General features: G+C 38.4%; 1 protein-coding gene across 5 annotated transcripts in view; it reads right to left on the bottom strand.

The window, feature by feature from the left end:
* The window catches only part of DIAPH3 (diaphanous related formin 3), a 518008-nt gene that overhangs the window by 332149 nt on the left and 166094 nt on the right, over window positions 1-19765 (bottom strand). For all 5 annotated transcript variants that reach the window (XM_082408926.1, XM_082408925.1, XM_082408927.1 and 2 more), the window contains 2 exons: window positions 17064-17200; window positions 16143-16248 (listed from right to left, as the gene is read on the bottom strand). In XM_082408926.1, coding sequence (XP_082265052.1) covers window positions 16143-16248; window positions 17064-17200 — 243 coding nt within the window. The remainder of the gene's footprint in view (window positions 1-16142; window positions 16249-17063; window positions 17201-19765) is intronic.

The following is a 19765-nucleotide window of genomic DNA, read 5'->3' as shown; positions in this document are numbered from 1 at the left end:
TAGGAAGACCTTCACTTGGTCTCTGCAAAATTAAACTTGGGTACATTTTGAGCATTTAAGGGGTAAGGGAAACAACAGAAGCTATTAAACTTGGCTAAATTCAAAAAGGCATTGTAACTTATTTGTTTCAATGTCATATTTGTCGATTATTGCCAAGTAACATATTTCAAAGTACAGTGATAATTGAACTAAGAGTGATTTTTTTCCTACTCTGGTTTTAACATTTTAATGAACCTAAACTACTTGTATAATGGGGGAAATATCTCAATTTTTTAATATTCAAAAAACGCCATTTTTTCCTACTATCATGGAAGAAATTCAATCCAATCAAATTTTCAAAGAGCTATTCTGTAATTGAACTCAATGAAATCCACAGAGAGTGAAGAGGTTTTTGGGGGTTTTTGTTTTGTTTTTTAAGTTAAGAAAACTTTGTCTTTACGGCAGCCATGAGAATGCACTTTCAGTCTTTGACTGCAGTGAGTATAAATGACCAACAGCCCTGGCTGCTGCCCTATGACATCCATCACAACAGGTGAGCTGGAGCTGCACTTCCCATGGGCTCCCCCAGCCAACTTCTGATCACAGCAAGATTACTAAAATGTGCCTGATCCTGGGATGCCCAGGACTTTGGCTGGAGGATTCCCCAACCACCTTGCCAAGTCCTCACAGAAATGCACAGCAACCTATGACACTTCCACCCAACGCTTCTTCCTTCCCTCTCTCCTTCACCTGGGGTCAGATCCGCATTGAGTTTGTCATCTCCCAGCTTCCCCCAACTCCCTCTTCAGGTTCCCTTAAAAGCATTTCCCCTAGTCCCTTGCACATCAAATCCCTTGCTTCTCAAGGGACCCAGATGAACAGTCTTGGTTCCATACAAAAAGTTTCAGCAAGAGTATCATTTTCAAATTGTCTAACTCATAAGTATTATAAATGAAGTTCATATTTAGCAGAACACTTTCAGTTTTTCTTATTGTTCTCTAAATGTGACCACCCTCTGCACTTTCATATGTAACCATAAGATACTTGTTAAGACCTGAATGTGTCTATAACATAATTTTCCTCTAGTAACAGTTCCAGAGACGCTGAAGACTTGGATTATATTCCTAGTTTTTGCTTCTTTGGAAAATATATTCCAGAATAGAGAAATATCTACCATAGGAATCCTAAAAGGATCTACCAACCACTCCTGTCCACTGAATCTTAGAAGGATATATCTACCATCCTTGTCCACTGTTTCATTAACATCTTCACGAGATCTTAAAAAGCCCAAAGAGGGGCTTCTCTGGAAGGCGCAGTGGTTGGGAATCTGCCTGCCAATGCAGGGAACACAGGTTCAAGCCCTGGTCCGGGAAGATCCCACACGCCGTGGAGCAACTAGGCCTGTGCGCCACAACTGCTGAGCCTGTGCACCTAGAGCCCGTGCTCCACAACAAGAGAAGCCACCACAATGAGAAGCCCGTGCACCGCAACAAAGAGTAGCCCCCGCTCACTGCAACTAGAGAAAGCCCGCCCGCAGCAATGAAGACCCAATGCAGCCAAAGATAAATAAATAAATAAATAAATAAATAATTTTTTTAAAAGGCCAAAGATATGATGTTGCACAATAATGTGAATGTACTTAATGTCACTGAACTGTAAACTTAAAAATGGTTTAAATGGTAAATTTAATGTTATGTATATTGTACCACAATAAAAAAAAAAAAAAAAAAAAAAACCTAAAGAGAATAATGGCTATGTGTTTCAATAGTGAGTAAAGAAATTACAAGACTTGGGTTATTTTTACTAGGTAATAGTAAAAATAAGTGGTCTGCAGAAATACAGCAAAAATCCAGCTAACTATAAGTATCTAAAGAATATACTAAGTCAAATTTTGAGAAACCAGGAGGTTTAAAGGTTAAAAGGATTTAATTATATTTTAAGTGATCAAGCTCAGAAACTAAAGTTGCTGCAGGTCGACATCAAAGCTCCAAAGACAAGAGAACAAGAATTTTGCCCCTCTGAAACAAGCATCCCCAGCTCTCCCCTTATTCATGTTTGCTCTCTGACAGAACTCGTTCTTCTCCTCTCTGATTAAGAAACTTTAGAAAACATGTTTTCCCTTTAGTCAGTAACTAGTGTAGGGAAAATAAGTACTCTGTAGTATCACATGAACCGAAATTAGTGAAGGTTTTGTTCCATTCACTCAGCATCAGGGTACAACAAATGCATACCTTTGTGTATACAGAAACAACACCAGGAGCATCAGGCTGAAGGAAAAGAAGCCAAAAAGGTGACATAAGGAGGTGCAACGGTCTGCTCTCTGCTGCCAGGCAATTCTCTCTGTGTCTCTGCATGTATTGCAAGTAGAGGTACAGATGGCTTTTCTTCTGCGAGACCTTGACAAGGATGTCTGTATAGCAAACCACCTTGGAAGACAGAGACAGCATCTCCCCTCCAGAGCAAAAGGGCAGGCAGACCCACAGCCCATTCTGAAAGACCTGTGCTCTCCAAGCTCCTGTAACACAACCTGCCATTGCAGCCATGTCTTCAGACAGTCCCTCCAAAATAAAGACTGGACTCAATTATTTCCTGAACTGAGAACCCAAAAGTTTATCAGCTGGCTGCGAGGCCTTGTTGAAAGCACTGTCACCTGGTAGCCCCCCAACTGATAGAGATCCCAATTGGGGGTCCCCAACAACTATAAACAACATGTTCCTTCCAGGAACACCATGTGCACCTTCAAAACTATGTATCTTGTGGGAAAGCCAGGCATTAGCTTGCCTCTCTCTCCAAAAACACCATGACTTACACCTCAGAGGTGCACATAAGAGATGCTCAGGTGTGTGAGGAAACAGTACCAGCACACGTACAGCCTCAGGCAACTGTGGCCATCTCTGCACACCCAGGCCAACTTTGGTTACTCTGGGGAGTTTCCTGGAGAGAACACTGATCACTACATATGTGCACCTGCAGACAGTTAGCCCTACGATGAGTCACTGAATTAGAACAGATGATGCGAAATGTATCCCTGGTTTTAGCTGAAGTGATCAGTGACACTGCATCAGCCCTGCAAGGCACTCAGGTCAGCTTTAACTCACTGGCAGGGTTGTTACGGATGAAAGACTTGCCCCAGATGTCCTCCTTGCTAAACAAAGGGAAGTCTGTGCAATCATTAATACCTCAGGCCGAGTGAAAGAGCAACAGAAGAAGATAAGAAAGTCTCCTGGTGTCCTAAGATAGACCTTGATGGTTTACGGGATTTGTTCAGCTGACGGGATCTGGGACCTGGAAGGCATGCCTGAGGTCAGTACTGCAGGGCAGCCTCAACCTGCTCCTTGAAGCACTGCTGACAAGCAGGCTTAATTAAATACTCTAGGAGAGTAATGGAATGGATCTCATCACAGCCTGTATCATCAGTCACAGTAACTACTGCCCATGATAGCAGACTTGGATTCTCTAAGCTAAGGGTGTCGTCCCTATAACACAACCCACTGCAACTGGAAACTGGGGTTGACAAAGCTGATACTTGAGCTACTGCTATGGCTGTGGGTAACTGAAGTCCTTTGCTTTTGACCTAGGAGTTTGTGTCTTTTGACAGCAGCACCCGTACAAGTGTGGCAGACTAACACGGTAGTTTACAAGTGGCATAAAACCACAGATCCTTTGTGTTCTTGACACTCCAGGAGTCCCGGAAGACATCATAGGAAGGAGGTACAGCGTGCCATCACTGAGGACACAGATGCAGAGGAAAAGTCAAATAGCCAACCCCAAAAACTCCAGGATTCCCACACTTTGATTCCTTTCCTGACAAAAATCTACCACAATTCCATCAGCCCTATGCCCAACAACATGGGTTTGAACAAACTCTTTAGGATCTAGATAATGCTTCTGACACTCGAGCAAAGTATGGCTCTAACAAGAGAACAAAGAAGACACACATAGAAAGAAAAAATAATAATAAGAGGAGAGAAATGAAAATAACAATGAAAATCAAAGTGTGACAGATACTAGAGATTGGTGCACTCACATTATTCCAACCCTCTTCTAAGGAAGACCCAGCCAACACAAGGAGCTAATCACACACATGAAGACTGGCCCTATCAGAATCAGAGGTAGTCACGTTATCGTCATCATTATTATTAGCAGACTTAAGTAAATGTAACAATGCTCCCTTAAAAAGTACTTTGGAATAAATATACTTTGCACTAAAAGAACAATGAGGATTTTTTAAATTTTACTATCTCCTATTTTCTCCAATTTAAAAGCAAACAATTGGTTTCTATTTTATTCAGAGACAAACAAGTTTTAGTTTTAATTTGATTTGCTAATATCAACCCTGACTAGTACATTTTAATAAATGCAACTTAAATAGCTAATGGAATAAAATATGTACTTAGAGCAATAGCTTTACGGGAAAATTGATAACCAGCTAGTTCTAAAATATTTTTTATTTTTGTTAACTTTAGAAACACGCAGAGAGAAAAGTATTTAGATATTACTAAAGTACTGCTTGATCATTTTAAAGGAAATAGAACACAATTAGCAACCCCAGAAAAGAGAACCTACTTACTTTTTTCCCCCTAAGTTAGCTATCAGGAAAACAATGACTTTACTCTTAACTTAAGCTTGCTACCTGCTAGCTATTTCATACATTTGGCTTAATAGGAAGAAGAAACATCCATTAGAGTATAAACGTACAACAAAATGGTTTAGCAGGGAATATTAGAATTGAGAACAATTCTTTCCATTGTCTATTCTTAATCAAGACCACACAAATTTAACCTGAACTTATCAGAAAAATAAGAAAGAAATGAATTTAAATGATGCTAAAATGACCTTTCACTTCTCACTGAAAATTAAACTTTAAAAACTATATCAAGGGCGGTCCGGGGCAAGATGGCGGAAGAGTAAGACGCAGAGATCACCTTCCTTCCCACAGATACAGTAGAAATACATCTACACGTGGAACTGCTCCTACAGAACACCCACTGAACGCTGGCAGAAGACGTCAGACCTCCCAAAAGGCAAGAAAATCCCCACGTACTTGGGTAGGGCAAAAGAAAAAAGAAATAACAGAGACAAAAGAATAGGGACGGGACCTGCACCAGTGGGAGGGAGCTGTGAAGGAGGAAAGCTTTCCACACACTAGGAAGCCCCTTCGCGGGCAGAGACTGCGGGTGGCAGAGGGGGGAAGCTTCGGAGCCACGGAGGAGAGCGCATCCACAGGGGTGCGGAGGACAAAGCGGAGAGATTCCCGCACAGAGGCTCGGCGCCAAGCAGCACTCACCAGCCCGAGAGGCTTGTCTGCTCACCCGCTGGGGTGGGCGGGGGCTAGGAGCTGAGGCTCGGGCTTTGGTCGGATCGCAGGGAGAGGACTGGGGTTGGGGGCGTGAACACAGCCTGAAGGGGTTAGCGCACCACAGCTAGCTGGGAGGGAGCCCGGGAAAAAGTCTGCAGCTGCCGAAGAGGCAAGAGACTTCTTCTTGCCTCTTTGTTTCGCGGCACACAAGGAGAGGGGATTCAGAGCACCGCCTAAATGAACTCCAGAGACGGGCAAGAGCCACGACTATCAGCGCGGACCCCAGAGACGAGTGCGAGCCGCGGTTATCAGCACGGACCACAGAGACCGGCATGAGACGCTAAGGCTGCTGCTGCCGCCACCAAGAAGCCTGTGTGCAAGCACAGGTCACTCTCCACACTGCCCCTCCCGGGAGACGGTGCAGCCCACCACAGCCAGGCTCCCGTGATCCGGGGACAACTTCCCCAGGAGAACGCAAGGCGCGCCTCAGGCGGCTGCAACTTCACGCCAGCTTCTGCCGCACCGCAGGCTCGCCCCGCCTCCTTCTTACCGCTCCCTCCCCCTGGCCTGACTGAGCCACAGCCCCCGAATCAGCTGCTCCTTTAACCCCGTTCTGTCTGGGTGGGGAACAGAAGCCCTCAGGAGACATACATGCAGAGGTGGGTCCAAATCCAAAGCTGAACCCCGGGAGCTGTATGAACAAAGAAGAGAAAGGGAAATCTCTCCCAGCAGCCTCAGAAGCAGCGGCTTAAAGCTCCACAAACAACTTGATGTGCCTGCATCTGTTGAATACATGAATAGACAACGAATCATCCCAAATTTAGGAGGTGGACTTTGGGAGCAGGATATATTAATTTTTCCCCTTTTCCTTTTTTTGTGAGCATATATGTGTATGCCTCTGGGTGAGATTTTGTCTGTATAGCTTTGCTCTCACCATTACTCCTAGGGTTAGGTCCGTCCATTTTTTTTTTGTTTTTTGTTTTTTAACTTAAAAAAAATTTTTCCCTAATAAATGTTTTCTTAATAATTTTTTACTTATTTTCTATTTTTAAAAAAAAAAATTTTTTTTAATTTTTAATAAGTTTTTTCACATTTTTTATTCTAAAAAATTAAAAACTTCTTTCTTAATAAATTTTTTTCTTAATAATTTTTTTCTTATTTTTATTATAAAAAAATTAATAAATCTATTTTTAAAAATTAAAAAAAATTTTTTCTCTTAATAAATTTATTCTTGATAATTTTTTTTCTTATTTTGTATTATAAGAGCTTTATTTAATTTTATTTTATCCTCTTTCTTTCTTTCTATTTTTTCTCCCTTTTACTCTGAGCCGTGTGGATGAAAGGCTCTTGGTGCTCCAGCCAGGCATCAGGGCTGTGCCTCTGAGGTGGGAGAGCCAACTTCAGGACACTGGTCCACAAGAGACCTCCCAGCTCCACGTAATACCAAACGGCAAAAATCTCTCAGAGATCTCCATCTCAACATTAAGACCCAGCTTCACTCAACGACCAGAAAGCTACAGTGCTGGACACCCTATGCCAACCAACTAGCAAGACAGGAACACAGCCCCATCCGTTAGCAGAGAGGCTGCCTAAAATCATAATAAGGCCACAGACACCCAAAAACACACCATCAGACGTGGACGTGCCCACCAGAAAGACAAGATCCAACCTCATCCACCAGAACACAGGCACTAGTCCCCTCCACCAGGAAGCCTACACAACCCACTGAACCAACCTTAGCCACTGGGGACAGATACCAAAAACAACGAGAACTACAAACCTGCAGCCAGCGAAAAGGAGACCCCAAACACAGTAAGATAAGCAAAATGAGATGACAGAAAAACACACAGCAGATGAAGGAGCAGGGTCAAAACACACCAGACCTAACAAATGAAGAGGAAATAGGTAGTCTACCTGAAAAAGAATTCAGAATAATGAGAGTAAGGATGATCCAAAATCTTGGAAATAGAATAGACAAAATGCAAGAAACATTTAACAAGGATGTAGAAGAACTAAAGAGGAACCAAGCAAAGATGAAATACACAATAAATGAAATTAAAAATACTCTAGACGGGATCAATAGCAGAATAACTGAGGCAGAAGAACGGATAAGTGACCTGGAAGATAAAATGGTGGAAATAACTACTGCAGAGCAGGATAAAGAAAAAAGAATGAAAAGAACTGAGGACAGTCTCAGAGATCTCTGGGACAACATTAAACGCACCAACATTCGAATTATAGGGGTCCCAGAAGAAGAAGAGAAAAAGAAAGGGACTGAGAAAATATTTGAAGAGATTATAGTTGAAAACTTCCCTAATATGGGAAAGGAAATAGTTAATCAAGTCCTGGAAGCACAGGGAGTCCCATACAGGATAAATCCAAGGAGAAACACGCCAAGACACATATTAATCAAACTGTCAAAAATTAAATATAAAGAAAACATATTAAAAGCAGCAAGGGAAAAACAACAAATAACACACAAGGGAATCCCCATAAGGTTAACAGCTGATCTTTCAGCAGAAACGCTGCAAGCCAGAAGGGAGTGGCAGGATATACTTAAAGTGATGAAGGAGAAAAACCTACAACCAAGGTTACTCTACCCAGCAAGGATCTCATTCAGATTTGATGGAGAAATTAAAAGCTTTACAGACAAGCAAAAGCTGAGAGAGTTCAGCACCACCAAACCAGCTTTACAACAAATGCTAAAGGAACTTTTCTAGGCAAGAAACACAAGAGAAGGAAAACACCTACAATAACAAACCCAAAACATTTAAGAAAATGGGAATAGGAACATACATATCGATAATTACCTTGAATGTAAATGGATTAAATGCTCCCACCAAAAGACACAGACTGGCTGAATGGATACAAAAACAAGACCCATATATACGCTGTCTACAAGAGACCCACTTCAGACCTAGAGACACATACACACTGAAAGTGAGGGGATGGAAAAAGATATTCCATGCAAATGGAAATCAAAACAAAGCTGGAGTAGCAATTCTCATATCAGACAAAATAGACTTTAAAATGAAGACTATTACAAGAGACAAAGAAGGACACTATATAATGATCAAGGGATCGATCCAAGAGGAAGGTATAACAATTGTAAATATTTATGCACCCAACATAGGAGCACCTCAATACATAAGGCAAATACTAACAGCCATAAAAGGGGAAATCGACAGTAACACAATCATGGTAGGGGACTTTAACACCCCACTTTCACCAATGGACAGATCATCCAAAATGAAAATAAATAAGGAAACACAAGCTTTAAATGATACATTAAACAAGATGGACTTAATTGATATTTATAGGACATTCCACCCAAAAACAACAGAATACACATTTTTCTCAAGTGCTCATGGAACATTCTCAAGGACAGATCATATCTTGGGTCACAAATCAAGCCTTGGTAAATTTAAGAAAATTGAAATCGTATCAAGTATCTTTTCCGACCACAACGCTATGAGACTAGATATCAATTACAGGAAAAGATCTGTAAAAAATACAAACGCATGGAGGCTACACAATACACTACTTAATAACGAAGTGATCACTGAAGAAATCAAAGGGGAAATCAAAAAATACCTAGAAACAAATGACAATGGAGACATGACGACCCAAAACCTATGGGATGCAGCAAAAGCAGTTCTAAGAGGGAAGTTTATAGCAATACAAGCCTACATCAAGAAACAGGAAACATCTCGAATAAACAACCTAACCCTGTACCTAAAGCAATTAGAGAAAGAAGAACAAAAAAACCCCAAAGCTAACAGAAGGAAAGAAATCATAAAGATCAGATCAGAAATAAATGAAAAAGAAATGAAGGAAACAATAGCAAAAATCAATGAAACTAAAAGCTGGTTCTTTGAGAAGATAAACAAAATTGATAAACCATTAGCCAGACTCATCAAGAGAAAAAGGGAGAAGACTCAAATCAATAGAATTAGAAATGAAAAAGGAGAAGTAACCACTGACACTGCAGAAATACAAAAGATCATGAGAGATTACTACAAGCAACTCTATGCCAATAAAATGGACAACCTGGAAGAAATGGACAGATTCTTAGAAATGCACAACCTGCTGAGACTGAACCAGGAAGAAATAGAAAATATGAACAGACTAATCACAAGCACTGAAATTGAAACTGTGATTAAAAATCTTCCAACACACAAAAGCCCAGGACCAGATGGCTTCACAGGCGAATTCTATCAAACATTTAGAGAAGAGCTAACACCTATCCTTCTCAAACTCTTCCAAAATATTGCAGAGGGAGGAACACTCCCCAACTCATTCTACGAGGCCACCATCACTCTGATACCAAAACCAGACAAAGGTGTCACAAAGAAAGAAAACTACAGGCCAATATCACTGATGAACATAGATGCAAAAATCCTCAACAAAATACTAGCAAACAGAATCCAACAGCACATTAAAAGGATTATACACCATGATCAAGTGGGGTTTATCCCAGGAATGCAAGGATTCTTCAATATACACAAATCAATCAATGTGATACATCATATTAAATTGAAGGAGAAAAACCATATGATCATCTCAATAGATGCAGAGAAAGCTTTCAACAAAATTCAACACCCATTTATGATAAAAGCCCTGCAGAAAGTAGGCATAGAGGGAACTTTCCTCAACATAGTAAAGGCCATATATGACAAACATACAGCCAACATTGTCCTCAATGGTGAAAAACTGAAACCATTTCCACTAAGATCAGGAACAAGACAAGGTTGCCCACTCTCACCACTATTATTCAACAGAGTTTTGGAAGTGTTAGCCACAGCAATCAGCGAAGACAAAGAAATAAAAGGAATACAAATCGGAAAAGAAGAAGTAAAGCTGTCACTGTTTGCAGATGACATGATACTATACATAGAGAATCCTAAAGATGCTACCAGAAAACTACTAGAGATAATCAATGAATTTGGTAAAGTGGCAGGATACAAAATTAATGCACAGAAATCTCTTGCATTCCTATATACTAATGATGAAAAATCTGAAAGTGAAATTAAGAAAACACTCCCATTTACCATTGCAACAAAAAGAATAAAATATCTAGGAATAAACCTACCTAAGGAGACAAAAGACCTGTATGCAGAAAATTATAAGACACTGATGAAAGAAATTAAAGATGATACAAATAGATGGAGAGATATACCATGTTCTTGTATTGGAAGAATCAACATTGTGAAAATGACTCTACTACCCAAAGCAATCTACAGATTCAATGCAATCCCTATCAAACTACCACTGGCATTTTTCACAGAACTAGAACAAAAAATTTCACAATTTGTATGGAAACACAAAAGACCCCGAATAGCCAAAGCAATCTTGAGAACGAAAAATGGAGCTGGAGGAATCAGGCTCCCTGACTTCAGACTATATTACAAAGCTTCAGTAATCAAGACAGTTTGGTACTGGCACAAAAACAGAAATATAGATCAATGGAACAGGATAGAAAGCCCAGAGATAAGCCCACGCACATATGGTCACCTTATCTTTGATAAAGAAGGCAAGAATATACAGTGGAGAAAAGATAGCCTCTTCAATAAGTGGTGCTGGGAAAATTGGACAGGTACATGTAAAAGTATGAAATTAGAACACTCCCTGACACCATACACAAAAATAAACTCAAAATGGATTAAAGACCTAAGTGTAAGGCCAGACACTATGAAACTCTTAGAGGAAAACATAGGCAGAACACTCTATGACATAAATCACAGCAAGATCCTTTTTGATCCAGCTCCTAGAGAAATGGAAATAAAAACACAAAGAAACAAATGGGACCTAATGAAACTTAAAAGCTTTTGCACAGCAAAGGAAACCATAAACAAGACCAAAAGACAACCCTCAGAATGGGAGAAAATATTTGCAAATGAAGCAACTGACAAAGGATTAATCGCCAAGATTTACAAGCAGCTCATGTAGCTCAATAACAAAAAAACAAACAACCCAATCCAAAAATGGGCAGAAGACCTAAATAGACATTTCTCCAAAGAAGATATACAGATTGCCAACAGACACATGAAAGAATGCTCAACATCCTTAATCATTAGAGAAATGCAAATCAAAACTACAATGAGGTATCATCTCACACCGGTCAGCATGGCCATCATCAAAAAATCTACAAACAATAAATGCTGGAGAGGGTGTGGTGAAAAGGGAACACTCTTGCACTGTTGGTGGGAATGTAAATTGATACAGTCACTATGGAGAACAGTATGGAGGTTCCTTAAAAAACTAAAAATAGAACTACCATACGACCCAGCAATCCCATTACTGGGCATATACCCTGAGGAAACCATAATTCAGAAAGAGTCATGTACCAAAATATTCATTGCAGCTCTGTTTACAATAGCCAGGACATGGAAGCAACCTAGGTATCCATCATCGGATGAATGGATAAAGAAGATGTGGCACATATATACAATGGAATATTACTCAGCCATAAAAAGAAATGAAATGGAGGTATTTGTAATGAGGTGGATGGAGTTAGAGTCTGTCATACAGAGTGAAGTAAGTCAGAAAGAGAAAAACAAATACAGTATGCTAACACATATATATGGAATCTAAGGAAAAAAAAAAAAAGGTCATGAAGAACCTAGTGGCAAGACGGGAATAAAGACACAGACCTACTAGAGAATGGACTTGAGGATATGGGGAGGGGGGAGGGGTGAGATGTGACAGGGTGAGAGAGTGTCATGGACATATATACACTACCAAATGTAAAATAGATAGCTAGTGGGAAGCAGCCGCATAGCACAGGGAGATCAGCTCGGTGCTTTGTGACCACCTAGAGGGGTGGGATAGGGAGGGAGGGTGGGAGGGAGGGAGATGCAAGAGGGAAGAGATATGGGAACGTATGTATATGTATAACTGATTCACTTTGTTATAAAGTAGAATCTAACACACCATTGTAAAGCAATTATACTTCAATAAAGATGTTTATAAAAAAAAAACTATATCAAGAAATTTTAGTGTTTATAGGACATCAAAAAACAACACTAAGTGTAACAGAAAATATACTTAATTACAACTTAAGCAATTAGTTTCATAAAAGCTAATATAATCAGCCACCTGTATCCTGATAAAAATTCCTCAAGCAATTTCCACAGCTGTCCAGAAAGAGGTTGCTGCTAGCCCCTCCTCTCCATCCTTAATGCCTTAACACTAAATACGGCAAATAAGCCGTCATTAAGAAAGAAATCATCCCCACAAATATTCACAGTAGCATTGTTCATAATAACCAAAAAGTTTAAAACAGCCCACATGCCCACCACCTGACAACTGATAAACGAAATGCGGGATACCATACAGCAGCATCATATACGGCACCAACAACAACCACAACAAAATGAGGCTCTGATACATCCTACAGCATGGATGAACCTTGAAAATACTATGCTAAGTGAACGTAGGAAGAAAAGACCACATACTCTGTGATTTCACTGATACCAAACATCTGGAATACGAAACTCTATAGAGGGAGAAAGTAGAGTACTGGCTGCCTACAGCTAGAGATAATGAGGGCACCGTGGGGTTATGGCCAGGGCATGAGGGCTTTCTTTTGGGGATGATGAAAATGTACTAAAATTGATTGTGGTGAAAATTGCACCATTCTGAATATACATAAAAAAAACATGGAATTGCACACTTCAAATGAATAAATTTTATCTCAATAAAACTGTTAAAAAAAAATCATTTCAAAATTATATCAATTCTCTAGACGAATATATTTTCATTTCTTCAAGTCTTACTGTCTTCTATGGAATAGTAATCTTAATTTCCAGTTTTTAATTAATAGTTCTCTTTATCATATTTTATCATAACTATAAATTTTTTTTCTATAACTTAGCACCTTCAGTAAAATCAGAGTAACTACCCATAATAGAAATGAATAAATTTACCCAAGAATTTTTTTGATTCATGTAGTTTGCCTTCAAATTCATACAGTAATCAGGATTTTAAAAGACCAGATAGATTTAGTTTAATGTCTGATAGCCAAAACAAATCTAATATGCCAAATAACCAAGAATTTTAAGGTTGCAATAGTCAAACTTTCCAATTAATGAGTCAATCATGTCATTTACCTAGGCAAAACTTGACTTTGTTCTTAACGAGCTCTTCTTTATCCTTTCCCTCACAGCTTTCAAACATCAAATGATGTAATACTGTTGTGAAAAAAGTTGGAACCCCAATTTTATCAAGATTTTTTAAACCTTTTATTTTGAAGTAATTACAGATTCATTGGAAGTTACAAAAAAAAAAAAAAAAAAAAAAAAACCACGTACAGGTTGGTCCTGAGTACTCTTCACACAATTCCTCCCATTGGTAACATCCTGCATCATTATAGTACAATACCAAAACCAAGAAGTTGAAATTGGCACAATCCACAGAGCTTTTTCAGATTTTACCAGCTTTACACTCATCTGTGTATGCGTGTACAGTTCTATGCAATTTCATCACGTGTACAGATTTGTGTAACCATTACCACAATCAAGATACAGAACTGCTTTAATTGCATGACACTCCTTCCTGCTATTTATTTACAGCCACACCCAACACTTTCCCGGACCCCATTCCAAATCTTTGGCAACCAGTAAAGCAGTAAACTGTTCTTAGAGAACTGTTCTCTATAATTTGGTAATTTCAAGAATGTTATATAAATGAAATCACACAGTGTGTAACCTTTTAGGACTGGCATTTTTCAATCTGCATAATTCTCTGAAGATTCACGCAAGTTGCGTAAGTCAGTAGTTCATTCCTCTTGGATGCGGAATAGTATTATATGTACGGCATACCACAGTGTAACCATTCACCTGTTGAGGGACACCAGGGTTGTTCCCAGTGTGGGGCTATGACAAATAAACCTGCTATAAAAATTTGTGCATGCATTTTTGTGTGAACATAAGTTTTCATTAGCAAGTTTTCATTAAATGCTGGGTTGTATAGTTAAGTATCAATTTTAATATCAACACTGGTAATGTTTCTTTAAAAAATGAAGATCACATTTAATCTCCACTGACTTTAGTTTTTTAATTTACCAAAATTACTTTTTAAAGCTAGCATTTACTGAACGCTTCTGCTAATGAACCAAGCAGCATACTAAGCATTTAAACCTATATCCTATGTAATCCTTGCATCAACAATGAGCTAGGTACTGAGATTACTGCCATCTTGCAACTGAGAAAACTGAAGTATAGAAAATATTTGGGAACTGATCCAGAGTCACTAAAGCTATGATGTGAAGAGCTGGGACTCAAATTCAAGCCTGCCTGACTCAGAACTCTATTGTTTTCATCATTCCTGTAACATGTGTGTCATTAAATACAAAAAGTATGTATTAGGACCAAAAGGTCTTTACTTAGGGGATAAACTTTACAAGGGACTATTACATTTCATAGTGAGATTTTTAAACTAGACATAATTTCTAATAAGCTGCACAAATTACCAAAATTAATCTAATAACCTACTGGTATTTGCACAAACACTGTGCAAGTAAAAGTTACATGAGTACTAGAGGAAAACCCAGATAAAGTAATTGTTCAGCTTTTCTCTACACAGTTTCTTTTAGGCTCACTCTTCATTAGTCCTGTGGTGAACAGGAAATCTGGGGCCAATGAGAAATGAGAAGGGAAGGGAAATGAGGGTAATGGTATATGGATTAACAGACCCCAGCCCACAGAGCAACTGAAGGAGCAGGGTTGAGGTCAGCGGTGGACACAAAGCCCAGGCCCCCACTCCCAGATGTGGAAGGAGGAGCTCTTTTCCAGAAGCTCCAGGAACTGGACCCACGCAACCGTGACCGTACACGTACTCAGATCTTCAAGTCTGCATACTGTCCCGAGAAACCAGTCACACAGGGTTGCTCACCACCATTCACAAACACTGTCACCAGAAGCAGATTCACAAAATACCGTCTTCAGAAATGTCATAGTGAATTATTAATTTGACAGTCCCTAACATTTTCTGATTTTTCACCAAATGCCATGTTTATTTTTTATTAATTTAACACTAAGATCTGGCTTTTCTATTCCAACCACAATGAGAAACAATTAAATGGCTAAGGTACACAGAGCTTTCAAGTAAAAATTAAAACTATAATATTTTACTATTAAGTGTGAAACAGATTTACTTCATAACTATTAGCACCTTGGTTTCCAAATTTTATTGCACATTAGAATCACCTGAGGATCTTTCAAAAATCCCAATAGCCAGGTCCCAACCACACCAATTAAATTTTTTAAAATTTGAAGGTAGGAATCGGGCATCGATAATTCCTTAAAAATACTTAGGTTTGATTAGCAATGATTGTAACAATAGTTACAGCAATAAAATTCTTGTGTCTTTAAAAAAAGGGAGAAATTAAATGAATATTAGACATGCAGCTTGGGTACTATAATGTTTCAAGTCTAAATGTGACTTTTTGGGAGCGCTTAAAAATCTTTGAAAGGATTTTTATAAGTGTATCTTGGTCTTTTTACTCATGGACACTCTCAACTTTTCAGATATAAAACTAATACAACGAGAAGCCACAATTCACTCAATTGCCTAGACTTCTTAAAAATTATAAAAATCAACAATTGAGATAACAATTCATGGACTATGATTATATATTTCACAGAGAAATCTAGTAAATCAACTTATAGGAACCTACGGAAATAATTATAGGTGTACATAAATTTGTATCTATAAGATAAATTATGATATGTTAGAATTCTGTATTTATTAAAAATGCTATAAAATATTAAATGGCATGTGCAGTTTCATACTACAGTATTAAATATAAGTCAGTCAGAAAACAGTTACAAAACACAGTATGAATGATAAACATGAAACCTACTTGCAATTGAACTGAATTGTGCCGAAGACCTTCCACAATAGAAGAAAATCTGTCAATTTTTCTTTCTTCTCCAGCTGATGTTAAAGCTTCTAAAACTTCTTCAAGGCTATTGGAAAATTTGAAATTATAAAGTAAATTGCAAACAGCAAATAACCCAAATAACTCCAACTAAGTCCAAACTGAGCGGCGCAACAGTCATCGGCCCACAGGACCTCTACATGGACAATTTTTAAATGCATGCAGGAGGTTTCACTTACAGGGCTCTGCCTACCCTTATAGGAGGGAGGGCCATTTCTGTTTGTTCTTTTGGTTGTTCAGTTTGTATATCTTTATCATTTATAAAAAGTATTTTAAATAATTTTTAAATGCTTTCTTGTAATAAGAACATTAATATTCCTTAAAAAGAAAAACAGGTTTATTTTTATCTTTTAATATGTATGTAATGGTCTTTTAGTTACAGGTCTAGCAATTGTGGATAATGTCTTTAAAGTTAAAACTTTAGTATGTACTTTACTGTTAAGGACCTTGCACCCTCAACCATTACATTATCAATTACTCACTTATTATTGAATTAATTCTATCCAAAAAAAAAAAAAAATCATAAGAAACAGAACCAATTTGTATATTTTTCAGTCTTCATTTAGAATGTTTATTTAGGTTTTGAGTTCAGAACTGTTTAAATATAATGAAGAAATCCATTTTTCATAGAAACATGTTAGCCCATAACTACTGTATTGATTAAGAGAAAAAAATTACTACTCAAACATTTCTGTTCAGCCAATATAAATCTAAATCACCTGCTTAAGTATAGTTCATTTTTTTAAAGTAAATTCTAGACTAAAATAGAATAATGAAAACATTATATGACTGAAACTGTATTAAATTATTATGTAATGAGAGAAATAAGTTGAGAAGACTTACATGCTTTCCTCCCCTACAATGCACATTGCAGAAAGGAGTTTAACCACATCCGTCATCATACTGGGCTTCTCAGGATCAATGGCTCTGGCTAACAAAGAAAGACTCCTCTCTTCACTCATAATTCTTTCCAAGCCATACTACAACATTTTGGAAAAAAGAGGTTAAATTTTAGTGGTTAGTTGAAAAAATAGTGCCCTGAAGGAAATGTAGTTATTTTTAAAATGTTTATAAGATAATATATGTGTACATGTAGTAAAGCCAGAAAATATAAAGAATGCATAACATCCTAAAAAAATTCATAGAAGTATTCCCTTTACATTAAGAACTATGAGAATCAATCAAATACAGATAACCCCTCAAAGGTAATTTTACAGCAATATGACAGATAATTACTAAGATAGATAAGTGGCCAACTAGAGAAAGAGAGAAGCAGTGAGGAATACTGAGATTTCCCAACAGGAACATAGAAAATGAACAGACTTATACTGAACCAGACACTGAGGCCGTGAGGAGCTCTCCTGGGAAGGAAGGTTGGTAAGAGGTACCACAAATAAATGCACAGATCACTGTCCCAGAGAAACATAATGTGAACCACATGTGCAATGTAAAATTTCAAACAAAAAGTAAAACTAATTTTAAAAGAATTATTCCAATATACCCAAAATATTATCATTTTAACATATAATCAATATAAAACATTTATTGATGAGATATTTTTACTTTTTTTTTCTTCCTAAGTATTCAAAATCTAGTGTGTATTGTACACGTACAGCACATCTCAGTTCAGACTAGCCACATTTCAAGGGCTCAGTAGCCACATGTGGCAACCACATTACACAGTGCGGGCCTAGATAGTAACACTTAGTTCATAAACAGGCAAAAGCTGAAGGGTGATTCGGGCTGATACCATGTAGAAACTGCCATAAGAACATGTGTATTCTGATCTGAACGATATTTTGTTATCAGAAAGACAATGCAGTTGTAAACACATTATATAAATGGAATGATTTAGAATGAGGCCAAAGTTTGCTACTGCCAGGATGTCACATTCAATTGGAAGATAAGGAGTTATGTTAACGACTTAGTGTTTTGATTTAAGGATGTATACATCTCTTAGGGTCCACTTACAATCTATGGAAGATAAGTATCAAATAATAGAGGATGAACAGAAGCAATAAAACAGTACTATTTATCTACCATACATCCCAGAGGATCCTTTTAAAGAGTGAGAATTTAGTTGATTAGAATTACTACTAAGCACTAAAAAGGAACTTAAGCCCAATTACAGACCTATGAACTCAAAATCAGCACTAGGTATTGGTATCAAAGTAAAATCTATAACAAGCTTAGATCCAAATGCTTTGAACGTTATGAATGTTATGAAAACTTATTTATAAGTTTCCTGTCTTCTATATCGCATTTACGTAAAGAAGCTTCACACTGTGGTGAAATATGGCACTTGCTTGAAACCACTATCTAAAGAACACAGGTACAAAGAAGGAAGTACAAACAGAAGGGTCAAGGGCCCCAAGGTATGATTTTTGAAGGGACTTCTCTGTCCTATTGGTGACAGGGAAACGTTTACAAGGAAACAGCTAAACCAGCCAGGAGATGCTCACTTTTGTGATACCCTGGGCTGTTTCATAACTGGAAACAAAGAAAAGTAGACATGAGGTCAGAGACTACAATATGCCTCGACAATCATTCCAGGGAATTGTCAGAGTTTTGTAATGTACGACTTAGACCCAATTCAAAAAGTCAACCAGCCAATGATTACCAAGTACCAAAGGACTGGCTCTGTCCTAATAAACCTGAGACTGAGTAAAGTTTGCCTTCAGCACTTCCTCCTTCACTTCCCCCACTCTGGGCTGGCCTGAGCCAGCACCTGCCCTTTGGGAATCAGAATCCTGTGGCTCCTCCAGCCATTCAAAGCAACTCATACTGATTTCCTCTAAGGGATACCACCTACCTTCTCTGTCAGGCCCTCTTACCCTAAACCATGTGTCAAGAGTGGAATAGGAGCATTCTCTGATCTCCTAGTTTCGACCAGTGTCTTGTGAACTCAAAGCTGCATCACTGGCAATATTCTCTGACTTCGCTAATGGAAAATTGTATGGTGCTCATTTTGAGACTGGAATGAGGCCAGATTACCACTACTGAGTATCTAGAATTAAAGACTGAACTGCTGCCTACTTGTATAAAATTACTCTCATTCAATTATTTAAAAAAACAAAGCAAAACTAAACCCATTGACTCTGTGAGAGAAATAGTCAACTTACCAGTGCTGGCACTTAAAGTGCATTAAATGAAGGCTATTACAAGGTTAGAGAGATGGTGACAAATTTTGGAAGGTCTAAGAATGTCTCTCCACTGAATGTCAAAGATCCACTCCAGATTTTAGGAAAACTCACATATTCTAAACTGAGGACCAGTGCCAGGTTCCCTTTGCATTCTCCTTGAGGCCTATTATTACCTAATAGGTGGAACTGCAGGCCACTGAAGGTGTGTTAGGCAGGGGAAGGTGAATACCCTAAATCCCTGTGTCAGATGCCCTACATGAAAACTGGTGCTGAATGACTACCCACGGTGAGTTAATACCAGCAGCAGAGATAACGTAGGGAGGGGGCTGGCTTCAGGAACAAGGCACCCTCGTTGGGGGTACACACCTTAACACAAAAAGTTAACTGACAAAAATGAAACCC

This window comes from Balaenoptera borealis (genome assembly GCF_965194805.1).
Source record: "Balaenoptera borealis genome assembly, contig: HAP1_SCAFFOLD_436, whole genome shotgun sequence".
Classification (NCBI taxonomy): Eukaryota; Metazoa; Chordata; class Mammalia; order Artiodactyla; family Balaenopteridae; genus Balaenoptera; species Balaenoptera borealis.
This window is presented reverse-complemented; position numbering and strand designations above follow the sequence as displayed.